The 23,102-nt window shown below is 57.0% G+C and overlaps 1 protein-coding gene across 1 annotated transcript; it reads left to right on the top strand.

Moving 5' to 3' along the window:
* The first annotated feature begins 570 nt into the window (after positions 1-570).
* On the top strand, positions 571-22,048 carry LOC142302470 (protein mono-ADP-ribosyltransferase PARP12-like). Its single transcript, XM_075343538.1, has 12 exons — positions 571-1,244; positions 1,495-1,630; positions 1,791-2,082; positions 2,241-2,327; positions 2,428-2,548; positions 2,619-2,781; positions 3,190-3,313; positions 18,577-18,673; positions 18,980-19,061; positions 20,028-20,158; positions 20,871-21,022; positions 21,129-22,048. Exons 1-12 carry the CDS (start codon positions 961-963, stop codon positions 21,431-21,433), a joined length of 1,974 nt encoding a protein of 657 aa, XP_075199653.1. The 5' UTR covers positions 571-960; the 3' UTR covers positions 21,434-22,048.
* Positions 22,049-23,102: the final 1,054 nt, after the last annotated feature.

The following is a 23,102-nucleotide window of genomic DNA, read 5'->3' as shown; positions in this document are numbered from 1 at the left end:
CAGCCGTATATCAGAGGTCGGGGGTCCTCTCAGCAGTATATCAGAGGTCGGGGGTCCTCTCAGCAGTATATCAGAGGTCGGGGGTCCTCTCAGCCGTATATCAGAGGTCGGGGGTCCTCTCAGCAGTATATCAGAGGTCGGGGGTCCTTTCAGCCGTATATCAGAGGTCGGGGGTCCTTTCAGCCGTATATCAGAGGTCGGGGGTCCTCTCAGCCGTATATCAGAGGTCGGGGGTCCTCTCAGCCGTATATCAGAGGTCGGGGGTCCTCTCAGCCGTATATCAGAGGTCGGGGGTCCTCTCAGCCGTATATCAGAGGTCGGGGGTCCTCTCAGCCGTATATCAGAGGTCGGGGGTCCTCTCAGCCGTATATCAGAGGTCGGGGGTCCTCTCAGCCATATATCAGAGGTCAGGGGTCCTCTCAGCAGTATATCAGAGGTCGGGGGTCCTCTCAGCAGTATATCAGAGGTCGGGGGTCCTCTCAGCAGTATATCAGAGGTCGGGGGTCCTCTCAGCCGTATATCAGAGGTCGGGGGTCCGCAGTCCTATCGGGGCCGTATATCACAGGTCGGGGGTCCTCTCAGCCGTATATCAGAGGTCGGGGGTCCTCTCAGCCGTATATCAGAGGTCGGGGGTCCTCTCAGCAGTATATCAGAGGTCGGGGGTCCTCTCAGCCATATATCAGAGGTCGGGGGTCCTCTCAGCCGTATATCAGAGGTCGGGGGTCCTCTCAGCCGTATATCAGAGGTCGGGGGTCCTCTCAGCAGTATATCAGAGGTCGGGGGTCCTCTCAGCCATATATCAGAGGTCGGGGGTCCTCTCAGCCGTATATCAGAGGTCAGGGGTCCGCAGTCCTATCGGGGCCGTATATCACAGGTCGGGGGCAGATAATCGGAGGAGGGGTCTGCTGCTCTGTGATAGTCTCTGGTGCAGGCGCCTGGTGACGCTTTGGGACCCCCACCATGGCGGACCCCCTCTCCCTGCAGCTGTGCCAGGTGCTGTGCTCCAGCGGGGGCAGTATGGAGCTCGGTCTCTTGGGCCGGACCCTCAGGTTGAGCGCTGATCAGATGTCGCGGCTTCTGGAGGCGGAGGAGGGGCGGAGCCTGGTGATGCGCAGTCGGGACGGGCAGCGGGTGGCCGTGTACAGCAGCGCCCTGCGCCTCTGCGCCAGCCGCAACCAGGAATGTCCCAGAAACTGCGGCAATCTGCACATCTGCCGCTTCTTCATCCTGGGCAGCTGCAGCCGGTGAGTGGAGCCTCGATAATCCAGAGCATCTGATAATCTGGCGCCGTCTCCGCTGACCCAGCTCTCCCAGTCCAGGCGCCGACTCCGCTGACCCAGCTTTCCCGGTCCAGGCGCCGTCTCCGCTGACCCAGCTTTCCCGGTCTAGGCGCCGTCTCCGCTGACCCAGCTTTCCCGGTCCAGGCGCCGTCTCCGCTGACCCAGCTTTCCCGGTCCAGGCGCCGGCTCCGCTGACCCAGCTTTTCCGTTTTAGGCCGCGGTGTAAGTTCAGTCACAACATCGATGGAGAACAGACGGTGCAAATCCTGCAGAGGCATCGGCTGAGCGGCGTGGCCATCCCGGAGCTGCGGCACCTCCTGCTGCAGAACGACCCCCACCTGCTGCCGGACGTGAGTACCCCAGGGGGTGGTGATACCACAACGCCGCCTATCTGCAGCGGTCAGTGACTGGACCTGCTCGGTCCTTACTGTCACTGAGCTGCAATTTGTCACAGTGTGGCAGTCTGGAGTCTGCGGCTGTTATATCTGTATCTCGCGCCTCTGCCCACAGGTCTGCCTCCACTATAACCGCGGCGAGGGTCCGCACGGCTCCTGCACCTTTAAGGCCGGCTGCAACAAGCTGCACGTCTGTCAGCACCTCCTGCAGGGCGACTGCAAGTTCGGGAGTGAATGCAAAAGGTCACATGACCTGATGACGGAGGAGACAAAGCGGAAGCTGCAGAAGTGGGGTCTGGCCGCGAGCCTCGTCCCCGCAGTCCTGGAGATCTACCTGAACGCCAGCGCCATAAAGAACGGCAGCTCCGCGGCGCCCCCGGCAGAGCCCAGGTCTCCAGTCGCCAAAGGTACGAGGCCGCGCAGCCGCCTGGCCAATCAGGTGTCTCACAGCGGGATCCGCCTGCCCCCTTGTGATTGGCCATGAGGCTCCTGTGATCTTCAATAGATTGTCAGCTCTGTGGTCGGGGTCAGTCCACACCGTAATAATGAACTCCCCACTCCACAGATAAACCCAGCGCCCAGAAATCAGCGGCCCCCCAACCCACCGACGAGATCTGCCTGTACTTCATACTAAACAGCTGCAGCTTCAAAGGTGAGAGGCCCCGGACCCCCGTAACACAGCACGCGGGGGGGGGGGGGAGACAGCACAGCACGCGGGGGCCGCTCCGTCACATATCGCTCTCCTATTACAGAGCGCTGTGTGCGGGACCACTATCCGCTTCCATATCGGTGGCAGCTGTGTAAGGACGGCGTGTGGAAGGACGTGGCAGACATGGAGGCTCTCGAGCGGGCGTACTGCGACCCCAACGCCAGGTACAGAGCACCGGAGACCACCCCTCCCCCGCGGAGTAACCCAAGACTTACCCACCTGCCTCCCCTCTAGAAAAACCAACGTGGACTTCAACACCATGACCTGCCAGTCCTACCAGGTGAGGCGGCTGTCCACGCCGTCCTCCGCCGCCAAACCTCCGCACTTCATCCTCACCACGGACTGGCTGTGGTACTGGAGGGACGAGTACAGCACGTGGGTGGAGTACGGGAAAGAGGTGAGTGCCGCCCCGACTGCTGCCGTACGCCGCCCCGTGCCCCCGACTGCTGCCGTACGCCGCCCCGCGTCTCTCGACTGCTGCCGTACGCCGCCCCGCGCCCCCGACTGCTGCCGTACGCCGCCCCGCGCCCCCGACTGCTGCCGTACGCCGCCCCGCGCCCCCGACTGCTGCCGTACGCCGCCCCGCGCCCCCGACTGCTGCCGTACGCCGCCCCGCGCCCCCGACTGCTGCCGTACGCCGCCCCGCGCCCCCGACTGCTGCCGTACGCCGCCCCCGACGGCTGCCGTACGCCGCCCCCGACGGCTGCCGTACGCCGCCCCCGACGGCTGCCGTACGCCGCCCCGCGCCCCCGACGGCTGCCGTACACCCCTGCATTTGTGGATCTAATCCGCGTTTTTCCCCCAGACGGACCGCCACTCTTCCTCCTCCACCATCACAAGCAATGACCTGGAGAATGTTTTCCTTTCTGATGCCAGCGCCAACATCCAGTTCAAGGCTGGAAAACAGAGCTACGTGCTGAGCTTCCGAGGTGGGTACGGCCGGTATCAGACATGGGGGCGGGAGGCGTTATCTACCCCCATCAGATACTGACGGCATCGGCTGCCGGGGGCTCTAATCACATTCCATAACTGCTCCGAAGAGAGGCCACTTTCTGATTGGCTCTTTCACCCTCCATGCTGCGGCCCCTTTGTCTTTGCTTCCAACCACCGCTGTGCACAGAAGGAAGTGCAGCCGGCGCCATTCACTAGAGGGGAGCTGTGTGTCCCTGAGCGGCCGGGCGCCGGATTGTGGGCGTCTCATGGCTCAGCCCCCTCACTGTGTTACATGGGAATAACCTGCTCTGTTATTACGGAGGTCCTTGTTTATTGATGTCCATCCTTCAGATGGGTCCTCAGTGTTTGGTCAGTGGGGTGCGACACCCGGACCTCCCCCATCAGACCACCGGCACCAGGAAGAGCTGAAGGGTGGAGGTCCAGGTGCACACTTCACTGATCAGACATTGAGGACCCGTCCGAAGGATCGGACATCACAATAAAAGTCCCAGACATTCCCTGTAACTAGCCACAGAAAGCGGCAGCGTCTGATCTCCTCCTGGGGACCATTGCCCCCATCTCCTCCTGGGGACCATTGCCCCCATCTCCTCCTGGGGACCATTGCCCCCATCTCCTCCTGGGGACCATTGCCCCCATCTCCTCCTGGGGTCCATTGCCCCCATCTCCTCCTGGGGACCATTGCCCCCATCTCCTCCTGGGGACCATTGCCCCCATCTCCTCCTGGGGACCATTGCCCCCATCTCTTTCTCCTTTTTTTGACTTAGATTTTCTCTACCCACCCTCTCTGAGCCGCGCTCATTTTGCCTGTCTTCCTCCCTCTTTTTCGCTATATTCCACATACCTGCTGCGGCCCACCATGTTATGTACTGGGCGTGACTGGGAGCGGTATCTCCCACACCTGCTATTTGCTTACCGGGAGGTTACACAGGCCTCAACGGGATTCTCACCTTTTGAGCTCCTGTACGGACGACGTATGCGGGGCCCCCTGGCTCTGGTGAAAGTGGTTTGGGAAGGGGATTTGGCCACCCCTGGAGTGTTGGTCATAGAGTATGTTGTGCGCTTCCGGGACAAGATGCAGGCCTTGGCGCAGCTCGTGCGTGACAATATGGCTCAAGCCCAGGCCGATCAGAAGCGTTTGTACGACCAGAATGCTTGTGAGGTGACCTACCAAGTGGGTCAAATGGTGTGGGTACTGGTCCCCGTACCACAGGACAAGCTTCAGGCAGCCTGGGAAGGCCCATGCCTCGTGTACCAGCATCTCAACCCTGTAACGTACCTGGTCACCCTGGACCCCGCCCGTGGAAGGTGGAAGGCCTTCCATGTGAACATGATGAAGGCACATCATGAGCGGGGGAGGCATGTCCTGGATATGCTCGCCCAGGTTAGGGCAGGTGGCTCCATCGAGGATGTGGAGGTTGGCCCCTGGCTTTTGGAGGTCCAACGGTCCCAGCTGTGGGCCACCCTACACCCCTTCCGGGAGTTGTTTACCATTCAGCTCGGAAGGAATGAGTTGGCAGTCCATCACGTGGATTCTGGGGATCACTCCCTGATCCGGCGTTCAGCATATCTGGTCTCCCTGGAGGTGCAGCAACACATGCACCAGGAGATTAACGAGATGCTGAAGCTGGGGGTGATCCAGGCATCCAACAGCACTTGGGCTTCGCCTGTAGTCCTTGTCCCAAAGAAGGACCGAACCATTCGGTTCTGCGTGGACTACAGGGAGCTCAATGCTGTCATGGTCGCCGATGCGTACCCAATGCCACGCATCGATGACCTGCTCGATCAGTTGGCCGGGGCTCAGTACCTGACCATCATGGATCTGAGCCGGGAATATTTGCAGATTCCCCTGACTTGCGAGGCCAAGGAATGTTCTGCCTTTATTACCCCATAAGGACTGTACGAGTCCACGGTGATGCCCTTCGGAATGAAGAACGCCCCTGCCACTTTCCAGCGGATGGTCAACACCCTGCTCAAGGGACCTGAAGGGTACGCAGCCCCGTCCCTGGATGACATTGCCGTCTTCAGTCCCACTGGGAGGATCACCTGGGAGCATCTACCACAGGTGCTCAGGTTTGACCATCAAGCCGGGGAAGTGTCAGCTGGCCATGAGCGAGGTCCTCTACCTGGGTCACCGGGTAGGCGGGGGAAAGAGGCCATCACATCCTGGCCCACCTCCAGGACCAAGAAGCAGGCGATGTCCTTTTGGGGACCGCCGGGTACTATAGGAGGTTTGTTGCACACTATAGTAGCCTGGTAAAGCCCCTGATGGACCTCACCAAGAAGAAGTTACCCTCCGCAGTCAATTGGACAGTGGACTGCAAGACAGCCTTCCGGGCCCTCAAGACTGCCCTCTCCAGCTCACCAGTACTACAGGCAGCCGACTTCACACGGCCGTTTGTAGTACAAACCGACGCCAGTGACTTCGGCCTCGGTGCGGTGCTCAGCCAGGTGGACTCTACGAGCCAAGAGCAAGAGCCAAGAGCACCCCGTCTTGTACCTGAGCAGGAAGCTGTTGCCGAGGGAAGTGGCCTACTCCACGATGGAAAAGGAATGCCTAGCCATAGTGTGGGCTCTGCAGCGTCTGCAACCCTACCTATACGGGCGCCGCTTCATCGTGGAGACAGACCACAACCCCCTCAGCTGCTTACACACTGTCTCCGGGACCAATGGAAGGTTAAGATGGAGCCTGGCACTCCAGCAATACAACTTCACCATTCGCCACAAGAAGGGCCGTGACCCATGGTAATGCTGACGGGCTGTCCCGACAAGGAGAGGTGGCAGAGGGGAACACAGGAATGTGCTGCCTCCCCAGCGCCCTCTAAAGGGGGGAGGTGTGAGGATTATCCTGAGATATGATGAGAATTATGACATTTATTTATGTCGGTCAGCTTCTCCGTGATGTCACCCCCTCCCTTCCTGCTCCTTGGAGACCCAGCAAATGTAAAACTCAAGGTGTGAAAATCCAATTAGGCCAGGTCTTGAGCCAGCACACCCCCTGCGGAGTGAATTGTCCTACACAGGAGGTGGGAGGGGAGCTCCAGGTTTATAACCTAACTTCAATTGTCTCCTCCAGGCAATTCGGAGCCCTCAGAAGAGTTTAGATTTTGGGGGGGGGGGGGGGTACATCGTCCCCACAAACAATTTTCATATTCCTGAGGGCCAGATTCAAAATTGAATGATGTGCGTAGCCCCCAATAATTAACTGGGCACAGGAAGCTGCAGGACTCTCATATTTCTCATCAAAACAGAGATCAATTCACAACAACAAAAATGATGGTCATATCTTCTGTGTGAGGAGCTCAGGGGCCGAGTTATGCTGGGAAATATAACAGATTATTCTCAGCTAGCAGCAGGGGGAAGGAATTCCCAGCCAGGATGATGTCACGAGGGGGGGCCGTATGAGCCCAAGACAGAACAGATAAAACTTAGGTCTGCGCTTTGTATTTCTTCTGGGGGTCGCATGCTTCATTCGTGTAGTGGAGGATACCTGAAACATCCCTGTCCCCACACAGTACCCCCCTGCATGGGCCAAACCCTCAACCCTAAGGTAATTGATACATTTGTATGCCTGTCTGTGATCCATAACTTACCTGTAAATCTATGCTGATATATATATATATATATATATATATATATATATATATATATATATATTTTTTTTTTTTTTTTGTAGTATCTAGTGTGCCCTTAAGGCGATTAAAAATATAATTTAATCCTTTCCTAGTCTCTCGACCCCTCGCTCTCCCTTCCTTTGCCCGCCCGTCTCTCGCTCTCCCTTCCTTTGCCCGCCCGTCTCTCGCTCTCCCTTCCTTTGCCCGCCCGTCTCTCGCTCTCCCTTCCTTTGCCCGCCCGTCTCTCGCTCTCCCTTCCTTTGCCCGCCCGTCTCTCGCTCTCCCTTCCTTTGCCCGCCCGTCTCTCGCTCTCCCTTCCTTTGCCCGCCCGTCTCTCGCTCTCCCTTCCTTTGCCCGCCCGTCTCTCGCTCTCCCTTCCTTTGCCCGCCCGTCTCTCGCTCTCCCTTCCTTTGCCCGCCCGTCTCTCGCTCTCCCTTCCTTTGCCCGCCCGTGCCTCGCTCTCCCTTCCTTTGCCCGCCCGTGCCTCGCTCTCCCTTCCTTTGCCCGCCCGTGCCTCGCTCTCCCTTCCTTTGCCCGCCCGTGCCTCGCTCTCCCTTCCTTTGCCCGCCCGTGCCTCGCTCTCCCTTCCTTTGCCCGCCCGTGCCTCGCTCTCCCTTCCTTTGCCCGCCCGTGCCTCGCTCTCCCTTCCTTTGCCCGCCCGTGCCTCGCTCTCCCTTCCTTTGCCCGCCCGTGCCTCGCTCTCCCTTCCTTTGCCCGCCCGTGCCTCGCTCTCCCTTCCTTTGCCCGCCCGTGCCTCGCTCTCCCTTCCTTTGCCCGCCCGTGCCTCGCTCTCCCTTCCTTTGCCCGCCCGTCTCTCGCTATATTTTTAGCACTAAGGTTTAGATACGGCTTAAAGGAAAAGTCTGATATTGCGTACATTTCTTCAGCGCTCTATTGGGAGACCCAGACGATTGGGTGTATAGCACTGCCTCCGGAGGCCACACAAAGCAATTACACTAAAAAGTGTAAGGCCCCTCCCCTTCTGGCTATACACCCCCAGTGGGATCACTGGCTCACCAGTTTTCTGCTTTGTGCGAAGGAGGTCAGACATCCACGCATAGCTCCACTGTTTGTAGTCAGCAGTAGCTGCTGGCTATATCGGATGGAAGAAAAGAGGGCCCATATGGGGCCCCCAGCATGCTCCCTTCTCACCCGCGGTGGTGCTTGTAAGGTTGAGGTACCTATTGCTGGTACGGAGGCTGGAGCCCACATGCTGTTTTCCTTCCACATCCCCTGGTGGGCTCTGTGGAAGTGGGATCTTGCCGGCCCCCAAGCCCTGAGGCCGGGCTCCATCCACAGACCCAGAGAACCTGCTGGATTTGGAGCGGGAGTGCCGTTCAGGGACAAGGCCCTGCAACTTTCAGGTACTCTGTGTCCCCGGCAGGCACGGACACTCTCAAGGCTTGCTGAGCGTTATAGTGCGCCGGGGACAGTAGCGCTGTGCGCTGGGGTTAGGTCACTGCAGCTTTGCTGAGTGACGTTACATGTTGGGAACTACTGCGCCGACCGCTACTGGAGCGGCGGCGCAGCTGCGACTTGTGGTGCGCCGGGGACTTTGCGCCGACCGCGCTTTTACGGCGGCGGCGCTTCTAACTTTAGCCCCCGGCTTCTGCGGCCTAGCGCCGCTTCGTTCCCGCCCCCACCCTGTCAGTCAGGGTAGGGGAGAGACGCTGCTCAATTGGCAGCGCCGAGGGCTGGAGCTCTATTTACATGCTCCAGCCCTCTCACTAGGCACAGTGGGAAGCAGGCTTCCCGCTCTTCGTCTGTATACGCCCAGGGCCCGCCCCCCCTCTCCACAAGGACGCCGGCAGCCATTACACATGCGGTCTGGCTGGGGAAAGGCAGCAGGCTCTGGGAGACCCAGACTAAAGGGATTTCGGCGACCACACACCCGCTCCTAAGCGGGCGGTAAGCTGCACTTTAGTGCTGGCCCCACTTGTGCCTCAGTGTTATATTAGTGTACTTTTTTCTTAGTACCATATATATATATATAGTTGCACTGTACGGTCGCTTCTTGGCTGGACACCCTGTACTGCTCTGAGGAGGCAGCAACATGTCATCCGCAAAACGCAAGGGTGCCAAGGCACAGGCTGTGTACACTGTTTGTACTGCATGTGGGGCTGATCTACCGGCAGGCTCCAAAGACTCACATTGTATGCAATGTTCAGTCTCAGTGGCACTCCGTCAGCCAGAGCCTATGGTGGTAGTGGCCCAGGCAGAGACTCCTGTGAACCCTGCCCCGGTGACTGGGACAGACTTTGCAGTTTTTGCTGATAAAATGTCTGTGACTATGTCAAAAATCCTGGAGACCTTGCAGTCCAGGCCAGTTACTCAGACCATGGACACTGCTGTGTCTATGCTCTCCGGTCCCCCTCAGTTGGAACTAATCCGTACTTCAAGGGGGTCTCAAGCATCACAGGCTGAAGTCTCTGACTCAGATGACAGTCCCAGGCAGCCTAAGCGAGCTCGCTGGGAAAGACCCTCCACGTCATCACACTGCTCAGGGTCTCAGCGAGAAGAGTCTCTCTGTGATGAGACTGAGGACGGTGATCAGGATTCTAATCCTGAGGCCCCTCTCAATCTGGATGCCCCTGATGGTGACGCTATGGTTAATGACCTTATATCGGCAATTAATAGACTGTTGGATATTTCTCCCCCAGCCCCTTCTGCAGAGGAGGCAGCTGCACAGCAGGAGAAGTTCCATTTCCTGTATCCCAAGCGTAAATTAAGTGCTTTTTTGGACCACTCTGATTTCAGAGAATCGATCCAGAAACACGACGCTCATCCAGACAAGCGTTTCTCTAAACGTTCTAAGGATACCCGTTATCCTTTTCCCTCTGAGGTGGCCAAACGCTGGACCCAGTGTCCAAAGGTGGATCCCCCAATTTCCAAGCTTGCGGCTAGATCCATAGTCGCAGTAGAGGATGGCGCTTCACTTAAAGATGCCAACGACAGACAGATGGACCTTTGGTTGAAATCTGTCTATGAAGCTATCGGCGCGTCGTTTGCTCCAGCATTCGCGGCCGTGTGGGCACTCCAAGCTATTTCAGCTGGTTTAGCACAGGTGGATGCTATCATACATCCAGCAGTGCCGCAAGTGGCGTCCCTAACTTCGCAAATGTCTGCGTTTGCGACCTATGCTATCAATGCTGTCCTAGAATCTACGAGCCGTACCGCTATGGCGTCCGCCAATTCTGTGGTTTTGCGCAGAGCCTTGTGGTTAAAGGACTGGAAAGCAGATGCTGGTTCCAAAAAATGCTTAACCAGCTTGCCATTATCTAGAGACAGACTGTTTGGTGAGCCATTGGCTGAAATCATAAAACAGTCCAAGGGTAAGGACTCTTCCTTACCACAGCCCAGAGCAAGTAAACCTCAACAGAAAAAGTGGCAGTCGAGGTTTCGGTCCTTTTGAGGCTCGGGCAAGGCCCAATTCTCCTCGTCCAAAAGGACTCAGAAAGAACAAGGGAGCTCAGATTCCTGGCGGGCTCACTCACGCCCCAGGAAAGCAAATGGAGGAACCGCTTCCAAAGCGGCTACCTCATGACTTTCGGCCTCCTCCCTCCGCATCCTCGGTCGGTGGCAGGCTCTCCCGCTTTTGCGACATTTGGCTGTCACAGGTCAAAGACCGGTGGGTAACAGACATTTTGTCTCGCGGGTACAGAATCGAGTTCAGTTCTCGGCCTCCACTTCGGTTCTTCAGAACCTCCCCACACCCCAACCGAGCAGATGCCCTGCGGCAGGCGGTGGACTCTCTAAGAGCAGAAGGAGTCGTGATCCCTGTCCCCCCTCAGGAACGGGGGCGAGGATTTTACTCCAATCTCTTTGTGGTTCCAAAAAAGGACGGCTCATTCCGTCCTGTTCTGGACCTAAAACTGCTCAACAAGCATGTGAACGCCAGGCGGTTCCGGATGGAATCCCTCCGCTCAGTCATTGCCTCAATGTCTCAAGGAGATTTCCTAGCATCAATAGACATCAAAGATGCTTATCTCCACGTGCCGATTGCTACAGAGCACCAACGCTTTCTACGCTTCGTGATAGGAGACGACCATCTTCAGTTCGTAGCTCTGCCATTTGGTCTGGCGACAGCCCCTCGGGTGTTCACCAAGATCATGGCGGCAGTGGTAGCAGTCTTGCACTCTCACGGACACTCGGTGATCCCTTACTTGGACGATCTACTGGTCAAGGCACCCTCTCAAGAGGCATGCCAACTCAGCCTGAATGTTGCGCTGGAGACTCTCCAGGCGTTCGGGTGGATCATCAACTTCCCAAAGTCAAATCTGTCACCGACCCAATCACTAACGTATCTTGGCATGGAGTTTCATACTCTCTCAGCGATAGTGAAGCTTCCGCTGGACAAGCAGCTGTCTCTACAGACTGGGGTGCAGGCTCTCCTTCAAAGTCAGTCGCACTCCTTAAGACGCCTCATGCACTTCCTCGGGAAGATGGTGGCGGCAATAGAGGCGGTTCCGTTTGCGCAGTTTCATCTGCGTCCACTTCAATGGGACATTCTCCGCCAATGGGACGGGAAATCAACATCCCTGGACAGGAAAATCTCCCTTTCCCAGACGGCCAAGGACTCTCTGCAGTGGTGGCTTCTTCCCACCTCATTATCACAGGGAAGATCCTTCCTACCACCGTCTTGGGCGGTGGTCACGACAGACGCGAGTCTGTCAGGGTGGGGAGCAGTCTTTCTCCACCACAGGGCTCAGGGTACGTGGACTCGGCAGGAGTCCACCCTTCAGATCAATGTTCTGGAAATCAGAGCAGTGTATCTTGCCCTACTAGCCTTCCAGCAGTGGCTGGAAGGAAGGCAGATCCGAATTCAGTCGGACAACTCCACAGCGGTGGCATACATCAACCACCAAGGGGGGACACGCAGTCGGCAAGCCTTCCAGGAAGTCCGGCGGATTCTGATGTGGGTGGAAGCCACAGCCTCCACCATATCCGCAGTTCACATCCCCGGCGTAGAAAACTGGGAAGCAGACTTCCTCAGTCGCCAGGGCATGGACGCAGGGGAATGGTCCCTTCACCCAGACGTGTTTCAGGAAATCTGTCGCCGCTGGGGGGTGCCGGACGTCGACCTAATGGCGTCACGGCACAACAACAAGGTCCCAACCTTCATGGCACGGTCTCGCGATCAAAGAGCGCTGGCGGCAGACGCCCTAGTGCAAGATTGGTCGCAGTTCCGGCTCCCTTATGTGTTTCCACCTCTGGCACTCTTGCCCAGAGTGCTACGCAAGATCAGATCCGATTGCAGCCGCGTCATACTTGTCGCCCCAGACTGGCCGAGGAGGGCGTGGTATCCGGATCTGTGGCAGCTCACGGTCGGCCAACCGTGGGCACTCCCAGACCGACCAGACTTACTGTCCCAAGGGCCGTTTTTCCATCGGAATTCTGCGGCCCTGAACCTGACTGTGTGGCCATTGAGTCCTGGATCCTAGCGTCTTCAGGATTGTCCCAAGGGGTCGTTGCCACCATGAGACAGGCTAGGAAGCCCACGTCCGCTAAGATCTACCACAGAACGTGGAGGATATTCTTATCCTGGTCTTCTGCTCAGGGAGTGTCTCCCTGGCCATTTGCATTGCCTACCTTTCTTTCTTTCCTGCAATCTGGGTTAGAAAAAGGTTTGTCGCTCGGCTCCCTTAAAGGTCAGGTCTCGGCGCTATCCGTCTTCTTTCAGAGGCGTTTGGCACGCCTTCCTAAGGTGCGCACGTTCCTACAGGGGGTTTGCCATATCGTACCCCCGTACAAGCGGTTGTTAGATCCATGGGATCTGAACAGGGTACTAGTTGCCCTCCAGAAGCCGCCCTTCGAGCCTCTGAGGGAGGTTTCACTTTCTAGACTATCACAGAAAGTGGCTTTTCTGGTAGCGATCACATCTCTTCGGAGAGTGTCTGAGCTGGCAGCACTATCATCCAAGGCTCCCTTCCTGGTCTTCCACCAGGACAAGGTTGTGCTGCGCCCCATTCAGGAGTTTCTCCCGAAGGTGGTATCCTCTTTTCATCTTAATCAGGATATCTCTTTGCCTTCGTTTTGTCCTCATGCAGTTCATCGCTATGAGAAAGATTTACATTTGTTAGATCTGGTGAGAGCACTCAGAATCTACATTTCCCGCACGGCGCCCTTGCGCCGTTCGGATGCACTCTTTGTCCTTGTCGCTGGTAAGCGCAAAGGGTCGCAGGCTTCTAAGGCCACCCTGGCTCGATGGATCAAAGAACCAATTCTTGAAGCCTACCGTTCTGCTGGGCTTCCGGTTCCATCAGGGCTGAAGGCCCATTCTACCAGAGCCGTGGGTGCATCCTGGGCATTACGACACCAGGCTACGGCTCAACAGGTGTGCCAGGCAGCTACCTGGTCGAGTCTGCACACTTTCACCAAACATTATCAGGTGCATACCTATGCTTCGGCGGACGCCAGCCTAGGTAGAAGAGTCCTGCAGGCGGCAGTTGCCTCCCCGTAGGGGAGGGCTGTCTTGCAGCTCTAACATGAGGTATTTCTTTACCCACCCAGGGACAGCTTTTGGACGTCCCAATCGTCTGGGTCTCCCAATAGAGCGCTGAAGAAGAAGGGAATTTTGTTACTTACCGTAAATTCCTTTTCTTCTAGCTCTTATTGGGAGACCCAGCACCCGCCCTGTTGTCCTTCGGGATTTTTGGTTTGTTTGCGGGTACACATGTTGTTCATGTTGAACGGTTTTCAGTTCTCCGATGTTACTCGGAGAGAATTTGTTTAAACCAGTTATTGGCTTTCCTCCTTCTTGCTTTTGCACTAAAACTGGTGAGCCAGTGATCCCACTGGGGGTGTATAGCCAGAAGGGGAGGGGCCTTACACTTTTTAGTGTAATTGCTTTGTGTGGCCTCCGGAGGCAGTGCTATACACCCAATCGTCTGGGTCTCCCAATAAGAGCTAGAAGAAAAGGAATTTACGGTAAGTAACAAAATTCCCTTCTTTTGCATATTCAACATACAAAGGTTAAGTACAGTTACATACTTACATCACCGAGGAGCTTTGGAACATCATCTGTCTGGAGGTCAGAGAAGCATGACACAGACAGAGAACTCCTGGACATCACTGCCCGGACGTCTCACGGTGCAGGTACAGGAGCTTCTGTCTGTGCTATATTTCATCTGATCTTAAATAGAGGTTTGCACAATAATTACAAACCTTAATGTGTTGTAGTCTTAAGCTGGGTTCACGCACAACGACAGCGAAAATGACGTCGCTGTTACGTTACCATTTCCTGTGACGTAACAGCGACCTTACATGATCGCTAGTAAGCTGTCAAACGTAATTTTAAGCAGCAACGGAGCAGCGATCATAGCGACCTCGATGGTCGTTGTGCGGTGTCACACGCGTCGCTGTGCGACGACTCAGACCTTGATAGAGGCGTGGGGTTTACCCCTAGACATGTTTTGCGTTGCCTCTTTTCACGCCCCTCTGTTCCGATTGGTGATCGCTACAGCGGCGCCTGATTGGGTGACCGTGCCAAACAAAGGAAGACACAAAGAACGACGCACTAGCGACACCAGACAGAATCTACTACGTAGAACAAAGAATGGAACTTAAAGAATGAAATCACTGTAACGCCTTCAGCAAGTTACCCAATCGGAACGCTGTTGTGACCACCAATCAGAGTCGAGGGGGCGTTGTAAAATACACCGCCAAAACATGCCCTTGTCCTGCCTTCAGTCCTGCGTCACTGCCTTCAGCGTCGTCGCGACCGTCGCTGCTGCGGTGTCAAACACAAGGACGCATGTGGCGCAGCGGGATAGCAGCAATCAAAAAATGACCTGGAATATTCAGGAGCGAGCAGTGATCTCGCAGCAGGGGTCTGATCGCTGTTATGTGTCACACACAGCGACGCCGCTGTTGAGGTCGCTGCTACGTCACAGAAAATGGCGACTTAGCAACGATGTCGTCGCTGTGTGTGACACCACCATTATTGATCCATGCCCTTTGATGGGCAATCTTTGGGCATAGATGAATCAGAGATACCTCACACATCAGACAATGGGGTAATAAACCCGCAGCATTCAAATCTCCCAGAATACACGTCAGGTGTTTGAGCTAGGTAAATGGCTATATTGTGTCTGTGTATATAGCAAACCCATAAAACAGCAGATTGTGGTTTCTCCTACAATGGTATATTGTCTGCCTGTATAGTCAAGACAAACACAGAAACCCTTAAGCATATACAAGGTTTTGTCACCATGTGCGCTTTGTCTAAATTAACAATATGTTATAGTTTAACATAATGTATAAACTCAAAAATAGCCATTTTTATATTTGCAATACAGTCTCTCGCTCCCCCTTACTTCCCTCGTCTCTCCTCGCTCCCCCTTACTTCCCTCGTCTCTCCTCGCTCCCCCTTCCTTCCCTCGTCTCTCCTCGCTCCCCCTTCCTTCCCTCGTCTCTCCTCGCTCCCCCTTCCTTCCCTCGTCTCTCCTCGCTCCCCCTTCCTTCCCTCGTCTCTCCTCGCTCCCCCTTCCTTCCCTCGTCTCTCCTCGCTCCCCCTTCCTTCCCTCGTCTCTCCTCGCTCCCCCTTCCTTCCCTCGTCTCTCCTCGCTCCCCCTGCCTTCCCTCGTCTCTCCTCGCTCCCCCTTACTTCCCCCGTCTCTCTCCTCGCGTCCTTCCTTTCCCCATCTCTCTCCTCGCTCTCCCTTCCTTTCCCCGTCTCTCCTCGCGTCCTTCCTTTCCCCGTTCCTTTCCCAGTCTCTCCTCGCGTCCTTCCTTTCCCAGTCTCTCCTCGCGTCCTTCCTTTCCCCGTCTCTCCTCGCGTCCTTCCTTTCCCCGTCTCTCTCCTCGCTCCTTCCTTTCCCCGTCTCTCTCCTCGCTCCTTCCTTTCCCCGTCTCTCTTCTCGCTCTCCCTTCCTTTCCCCGTCTCTCTCCTCGCGTCCTTCCTTTCCCCGTCTCTCTCCTCGCGTCCTTCCTTTCCCCGTCTCTCTCCTCGCGTCCTTCCTTTCCCCGTCTCTCTCCTCGCTCTCCCTTCCTTTCCCCGTCTCTCTCCTCGCGTCCTTCCTTTCCCCGTCTCTCTCCTCGCGTCCTTCCTTTCCCCGTCTCTCTCCTCGCGTCCTTCCTTTCCCCGTCTCTCTCCTCGCTCTCCCTTCCTTTCCCCGTCTCTCCTCGCGTCCTTCCTTTCCCCGTCTCTCTCCTCGCTCTCCCTTCCTTTCCCCGTCTCTCCTCGCGTCCTTCCTTTCCCCGTCTCTCCTCGCGTCCTTCCTTTCCCCGTCTCTCCTCGCGTCCTTCCTTTCCCCGTCTCTCCTCGCGTCCTTCCTTTCCCCGTCTCTCCTCGCGTCCTTCCTTTCCCCGTCTCTCCTCGCGTCCTTCCTTTCCCCGTCTCTCCTCGCGTCCTTCCTTTCCCCGTCTCTCCTCGCGTCCTTCCTTTCCCCGTCTCTCCTCGCGTCCTTCCTTTCCCCGTCTCTCCTCGCGTCCTTCCTTTCCCCGTCTCTCCTCGCGTCCTTCCTTTCCCCGTCTCTCCTCGCGTCCTTCCTTTCCCCGTCTCTCCTCGCGTCCTTCCTTTCCCCGTCTCTCCTCGCGTCCTTCCTTTCCCCGTCTCTCCTCGCTCTCCCTTCCTTTCCTCGTCTCTTCTCTCCTCGCGTCCTTCCTTTCCCCGTCTCTCCTCGCTCCCCTTCCTTTCCCCATCTCTCCTCGCGTCCTTCCTTTCCCCGTCTCTCTCCTCGCGTCCTGCCTTTCCCCGTCTCTCTCCTCGCGTCCTGCCTTTCCCCGTCTCTCTCATCGCGTCCTTCCTTTCCCCGTCTCTCCTCGCGTCCTTCCTTTCCCCGTCTCTCCTCTCCTCGCGTCCTTCCTTTCCCCGTCTCTCCTCTCCTCGCGTCCTGCCTTTCCCCGTCTCTCTCTTCGCGTCCTACCTTTCCCCGTCTCTCTCCTCGCGTCCTTCCTTTCCCCGTCTCTCTCCTCGCGTCCTTCCTTTCCCCGTCTCTCCTCGCGTCCTTCCTTTCCCCGTCTCTCCTCTCCTCGCGTCCTTCCTTTCCCCGTCTCTCTCCTCGCGTCCTTCCTTTCCCCGTCTCTCCTCGCTCTCCCTTTCTTTCCCCGTCTCTCCTCGCTCCCTGCCTTTCCCCGTCTCTCTCCTCGCTCCCCCTTCCTTTCCCCGTCTCTCTCCCCCTTTCTTTCCCCGTCTCTCCTCGCTCCCCCTTCCTTTCCCCGTCTCTCTCCTCGCGTCCTTCCTTTCCCCGTCTCTCTCCTCGCGTCCTTCCCTTCTCCGTCTCTCCTCTCCTCGCGTCCTTCCTTTCCCCGTCTCTCCTCGCTCCCTTCCTTTCCCCGTCTCTCTCCTCGCTCCCTTCCTTTCCCCGTCTCTCTCCTCGCGTCCTTCCTTTCCCCGTCTCTCCTCTCCTCGCTCCCCCTTACTTCCCTCGTCTCTCCTCGCTCCCCCTTACTTCCCTCGTCTCTCCTCGCGTCCTTCCTTTCCCCGTCTCGTCTCTCCTCGCGTCCTTCCTTTCCCCGTCTCTCCTCTCCTCGCGTCCTTCCTTTCCCCGTCTCTCCTCTCCTCGCGTCCTGCCTTTCCCCGTCTCTCTCTTCGCGTCCTACCTTTCCCCGTCTCTCTCCTCGCGTCCTTCCTTTCCCCGTCTCTCTCCTCGCGTCCTTCCTTTCCCCGTCTCTCCTCGCGTCCTTCCTTTCCCCGTCTCTCCTCTCCTCGCGTCCTTCCTTTCCCCGTCTCTCTCCTCGCGTCCTTCCTTTCCCCGTCTCTCCTCGCTCTCCCTTTCTTTCCCCGTCTCTCCTCGCTCCCTGCCTTTCCCCGTCTCTCTCCTCGCGTCCTTCCTTTCCCCGTCTCTCTCCCCCTTTCTTTCCCCGTCTCTCCTCGCTCCCCCTTCCTTTCCCCGTCTCTCTCCTCGCGTCCTTCCTTTCCCCGTCTCTCTCCTCGCGTCCTTCCCTTCTCCGTCTCTCCTCTCCTCGCGTCCTTCCTTTCCCCGTCTCTCCTCGCTCCCTTCCTTTCCCCGTCTCTCTCCTCGCTCCCTTCCTTTCCCCGTCTCTCTCCTCGCGTCCTTCCTTTCCCCGTCTCTCTCCTCGCGTCCTTCCTTTCCCCGTCTCTCCTCGCGTCCTTCCTTTCCCCGTCTCTCCTCTCCTCGCGTCCTTCCTTTCCCCGTCTCTCTCCTCGCGTCCTTCCTTTCCCCGTCTCTCCTCGCTCTCCCTTTCTTTCCCCGTCTCTCCTCGCTCCCTGCCTTTCCCCGTCTCTCTCCTCGCGTCCTTCCTTTCCCCGTCTCTCTCCCCCTTTCTTTCCCCGTCTCTCCTCGCTCCCCCTTCCTTTCCCCGTCTCTCTCCTCGCGTCCTTCCTTTCCCCGTCTCTCTCCTCGCGTCCTTCCCTTCTCCGTCTCTCCTCTCCTCGCGTCCTTCCTTTCCCCGTCTCTCCTCGCTCCCTTCCTTTCCCCGTCTCTCTCCTCGCTCCCTTCCTTTCCCCGTCTCTCTCCTCGCGTCCTTCCTTTCCCCGTCTCTCCTCTCCTCGCTCCCCCTTACTTCCCTCGTCTCTCCTCGCTCCCCCTTACTTCCCTCGTCTCTCCTCTCCTCGCTCCCCCTTACTTCCCTCGTCTCTCCTCGCTCCCTTCCTTTCCCCATCTCTCCTATCCTCGCTCCCCCTTACTTCCCTCTCCTTTCTGACGGTCTCTTCTTACTCCTAGAAATGCTGCAGAGGAACACACAGTTCGGCACGGAGCGGCAGGTTTGCCGGAGGCCGAGGTTTGTGTCGGCCGAGGATGTGAAAAAGAGGAAATTGAGGTAAAAGTGAAGACGGATCGTTCTTATGTGACGTCATCAGTAGTGACATCACCGCTGGGGACTCCGTAACTCCTCCTGGCACATCATCATTACTCTGCATTCATTTCCGTACCGTCCCCGCTGGCGCCCTCCGAGGAGCGGCGTTCCTCTGCCGCACTGCATTGTGGGACATACAGTGTACACAGCACCCCCTGCTTACCAATGTAGTTCCTCTACGGCCTCTCCCACAATGCACTGCAGCCGAGCTCTGTGTATTGTCACAGCGACGCGCCTGTCCCTTTAATAGAAGATTCTTGTCTTTTCTAGTAAGTCTGATCCATCAAAGACCAATGACAAATCCACGCCAGATCACTGGGACAAGGGACAACTGCCTGACGTGGGCTGCAAGGTGAGGAGACCGCGGGCCGGACCCCGACTGTAAGGGGGAGATCACAGCTCCGGAGGAGACGACACGCTGTAACGGCAGAATAGTGACCGCAGCTCTGGAGGTGACTGGAGGAGAAGACAGGGTAACAGCAGAATAGTGACCGCAGCTCTGGAGGATAAGACATGGTGTAACAGCAGAATAGTGACCGCAGCTCTGGAGGTGACTGGAGAAGACAGTGTAACAGCAGAATAGTGACTGCAGCTCTGGAGGTGACTGGAGGAAAAGACAGTGTAACAGCAGAATAGTGACCGCAGCTCTGGAGGAGACGACACGATGTAATGGCAAAATAGTGACCGCAGCCCTGGAGGTGACTGGTGGAGAAGACAGTGTAATAGCAGAATAGTGACCGCAGCTCTGGAGGAGAAGACTAACAGCACAATAGTGACTGCAGCTCTGGAGGTGACTGGAGGATAAGACAGGGTAACAGCAGAATAGTGAGTGCAGCTCTGGAGATGACTGGAGAATAAGACATGTCACAACAGAATAGTGACCGCAGCGCTGGATGTGACTGGAGGAGAAGACAGTGTAACAGCAGAATAGTGACTGCAGCTCTGGAGGATAAGGCACAATGTAACAGTAGAACAGTGAGTGCAGCTCTGGAGGTGACGAGGGTTTGTAGAGCACCTGTCGGCTGATTCTTGCTGTCTGATCGGAGGGCAGCAGGATTCGGCACCTCGCTGGCTGATCGCTGTCGTTTCTGAGCCGCGCTGTTCTGTGGTGGTTTGGCGGTGCGGCACGCTCAGGCTTCCTCTGGTGATTGATGTCTCTGGACGTCTATTTTCTGGATTTTTCTGAGTAAATCTACCGGCATTGATCCCTGAGAGAGGCTGTGAATCCGCTGACAGGTTCCCTCCATGTGCACCCAGCCTCCGGGGGGCGCCGTCTCTGCAGACCCCGCTGCTCATCCTCCCCCGCTCTCACCTGCAGCTCGTCCGTCTGTCCACGTCTTCAGAGGAGTATAAGAAGATCGACGCCATGTTCAGCCTCACTCTGCCGGATAAACAGATCCAGAGCATCGAGCGGATCCAGAATCCAGCGCTGTGGGAGGTTTATCAGTGGTGAGTGTGCTACCGCGGAGCACGGGAGCGAGCGGGAAAGTGACAGGGGAGCCGCCGCACAGGAGCGAGCGGGAAAGTGACGGGAGCCGCCACACGGGAGCGAGCGGGAAAGTGACAGGGGAGCCGCTGCCACACAGGAGCGAGCGGGAAAGTGACAGGGGAGCCGCCGCACGGGAGCGAGCGGGAAAGTGACAGGGGAGCCGCCGCACGGGAGCGAGCGGGAAAGTGACAGGGGAGCCGCCGCACGGGAGCGAGCGGGAAAGTGACAGGGGAGCCGCCGCACGGGAGCGAGCGGGAAAGTGACAGGGGAGCCGCCACACGGGAGCGAGCGGGAAAGTGACAGGGGAGCCGCCGCACAGGAGCGAGCGGGAAAGTGACAGGGGAGCCGCCGCACAGGAGCGAGTGGGAAAATGACAGGGGAGCTGACGACGCACGGGAGCGAGCGGGATAGTGACAGGGGAGCCGCTGCCACACGGGAGCGAGCGGGATAGTGACAGGGCAGCTGCCGACGCACGGGAGCGAGCGGGATAGTGACAGGGAAGCCGCCGCCACACGGGAGCGAGCGGGATAGTGACAGGGGAGCTGCTGACGCACACGAGCGAGCGGGATAGTGACAGGGGAGCCGCTGAGGCACGGGAGCAAGCGGATACGTTACAGGGGAGCCGCCGCCACACAGGAGCGAGCAGGAAAGTGACAGCTCCTTGGATTACAGGCAGAAGGAGCAGATGAAGAAGCTGAATGGCGGCCGGGAGGTGGACGAGCGCCAGGTTTTCCACGGCACCAGCCCCGGCCTTGTAGACGCCATCTGCCAGCAGAACTTCGACTGGCGAATCTGCGGAACAAACGGGACGTCGTATGGGAAAGGTAGGAACCGGTGGACGCTCCGCCGCTGCTGACAACCTGCACATGTGAGGGTGTCGGCCCCGCCCCCTGCTGATGACATCACTGACGCCGCTGATCTCTTTTGCAGGCAGTTACTTCGCTCGGGACGCCTCGTACTCCGACCGTTACTGCGGCAGCGTGGACTCCCATCACATCATGTTCGTGGCCCGCGTGCTGGTCGGCGATTTCACCCGCGGCTCGTCCTCTTACCTCCGCCCGCCCTCAAAATCCTCCTCCACCTTCTACGACAGCTGCGTGGACAGGGAGGGTAATCCCTCCATATTTGTCATCTTTGAGAAGCATCAGATCTACCCAGAATATCTGATCAGGTACACGAGCCGGGCGTACAACATGTCCAACCTGAGCGCCGCCCTCTGCCGGGCGCTCGTATGACACGGGACCGCTGACACGGGAGACGGGACCGCTGTAACCGGCCACCGGCCCGGCTCAGGGATCGTTACTCTGCTGTGCCTAAGTCCTGTCACTTTCTAATAAAACTTTGATTAGTTTTTCACTCTTTTCTAGCTCTGCTGCCTGTCAGTGAATGGTGCATCGTCCTCTGCACGGATTTCCCGGCCGCTGCAGCCGGGTTACAATGCGGCTGTCTATGGCTGTAAAATGAGGCTCTTCTATTCACTGACAGCAACAGAGGTGGCGGAAAATCAAAACCTTAGTGTGCAAAAGCTGTGCTGTTACCTCAGTCCTCCAGAAGCGGGGCTGAGTATGCTGGGAGTTGTAGTTCGCTGGAAGTTACAATGATTATACACTATATGCCTATTCTCCGGGCGCGCGGGAGATGATTGAGCCGCGGTTACCGCCTCCTCTTGCTCCTCTGTTAGCGCCGTGTTCACCGGTGATCACGGAGTTCACAGTTGTCTATAAAGTTAGGTAAGAGGCCAGCAGAGGGCGCCGCGCCGAGCAATGGACGACACAGACCAATGGACGACACAGACCCTCGGAGCTGCAGATCTCCGCACATAGTAATAAAATCTATTTTCTACGTCTTCATCATTGATCTGTTCTTTACTTCGGCCTCGTTGACCTCCCTGTGTATAACCTCCGGTGTGTCTGGCCTCCACATCCGGTGTATGACATCAGTACAGTGACACCGGCCAGCCGCGCCTCACCAAGCACCCGGCCGAGCAGCGGATGCAGAGGTGTAAAGCAAGATGGTCGGAGCCGCCTCTGTCCTCATCATCCTAAATAGATAAAGCCAGAACCACAATACTGCACCAACAGGAGCATCATCTGCCTGCAGGGTCCGGAACTGCTTCACACACAATCTTATCCTGTATCTCTGTATACAGGGAGCTCCCCCTAGTGGTGGCTGCAGACAGGATCTTATCCTGTATCTCTGTATACAGGGAGCTCCCCCTAGTGGTGTCTGCAGACAGGATCTTATCATGTATCTCTGTATACAGAGAGCTCCCCCTAGTGGTGGCTGCAGACAGGACAGGATCTTCCGACCTCCTGGCTGTACTTGTCTCATCAGAGACTGTCCATGTCTGTACTCCTGGGTCCAGCTGTCGTAGGACTAGTCTCCCTGAGTCGCACCTGGTTTCTACTGTGTTTTTCCAAACATAAACCTCCCCCAAAAGTAAGCCCTAGCAGGGATTTTCAGCATTTTTGGAACAGTTATAAGTCTTACCCTGAAAATAACCCCTAGTCGCTGTTCTATAATGAAGTGTCCTGCAGCTAAAACAGTTAGACACTGCAGGACACTTCATTATAGACAGCGGACACCCCACAATTACACTCACCAGATGCTAAGCAGAGTATCTGCAGTGATCACATCCGTGCACACATCAGATCACACACACACATCAGATCACACACACACATCAGATCACACACACACATCAGATCACACACTCACCACATCACATCCAGCGATACAGATATCTTCCAGCCGGCAGAATCCTGAGTTGCAGTGCGGTTGAGCACAAGGACCTGCGGATGGAAGGCTTGCTGCTTCCAGCACCTGCAGTATGTGACTTCCGTCCATCTTTCCCTGCGGCCGGAGGCATTCTGCACCACTGGATGTGGTGAGTGAGTGTGTGTA

This window comes from Anomaloglossus baeobatrachus, chromosome 4 (assembly GCF_048569485.1).
Source record: "Anomaloglossus baeobatrachus isolate aAnoBae1 chromosome 4, aAnoBae1.hap1, whole genome shotgun sequence".
NCBI lineage: Eukaryota > Metazoa > Chordata > Amphibia > Anura > Aromobatidae > Anomaloglossus > Anomaloglossus baeobatrachus.
The sequence above is the reverse complement of the archived record's forward strand: the minus strand, read 5'-3'. Positions and strand labels throughout refer to the sequence as shown.

What these genes read in the sequence shown, in the direction of transcription:
- LOC142302470 (XM_075343538.1), top strand. Translation starts at nt 961, where the DNA reads ATGGCGGACCCCCTCTCCCTGCAGCTGTGCCAGGTGCTGTGCTCCAGC. An exon ending in TACTGCGACCCCAACGCCAG is followed by an intron (nt 2,549 to 2,618) that starts GTACAGAGCACC and finishes CCTCCCCTCTAG; the next exon opens with AAAAACCAACGTGGACTTCA. An exon ending in GGGTGGAGTACGGGAAAGAG is followed by an intron (nt 2,782 to 3,189) that starts GTGAGTGCCGCC and finishes TTTTTCCCCCAG; the next exon opens with ACGGACCGCCACTCTTCCTC.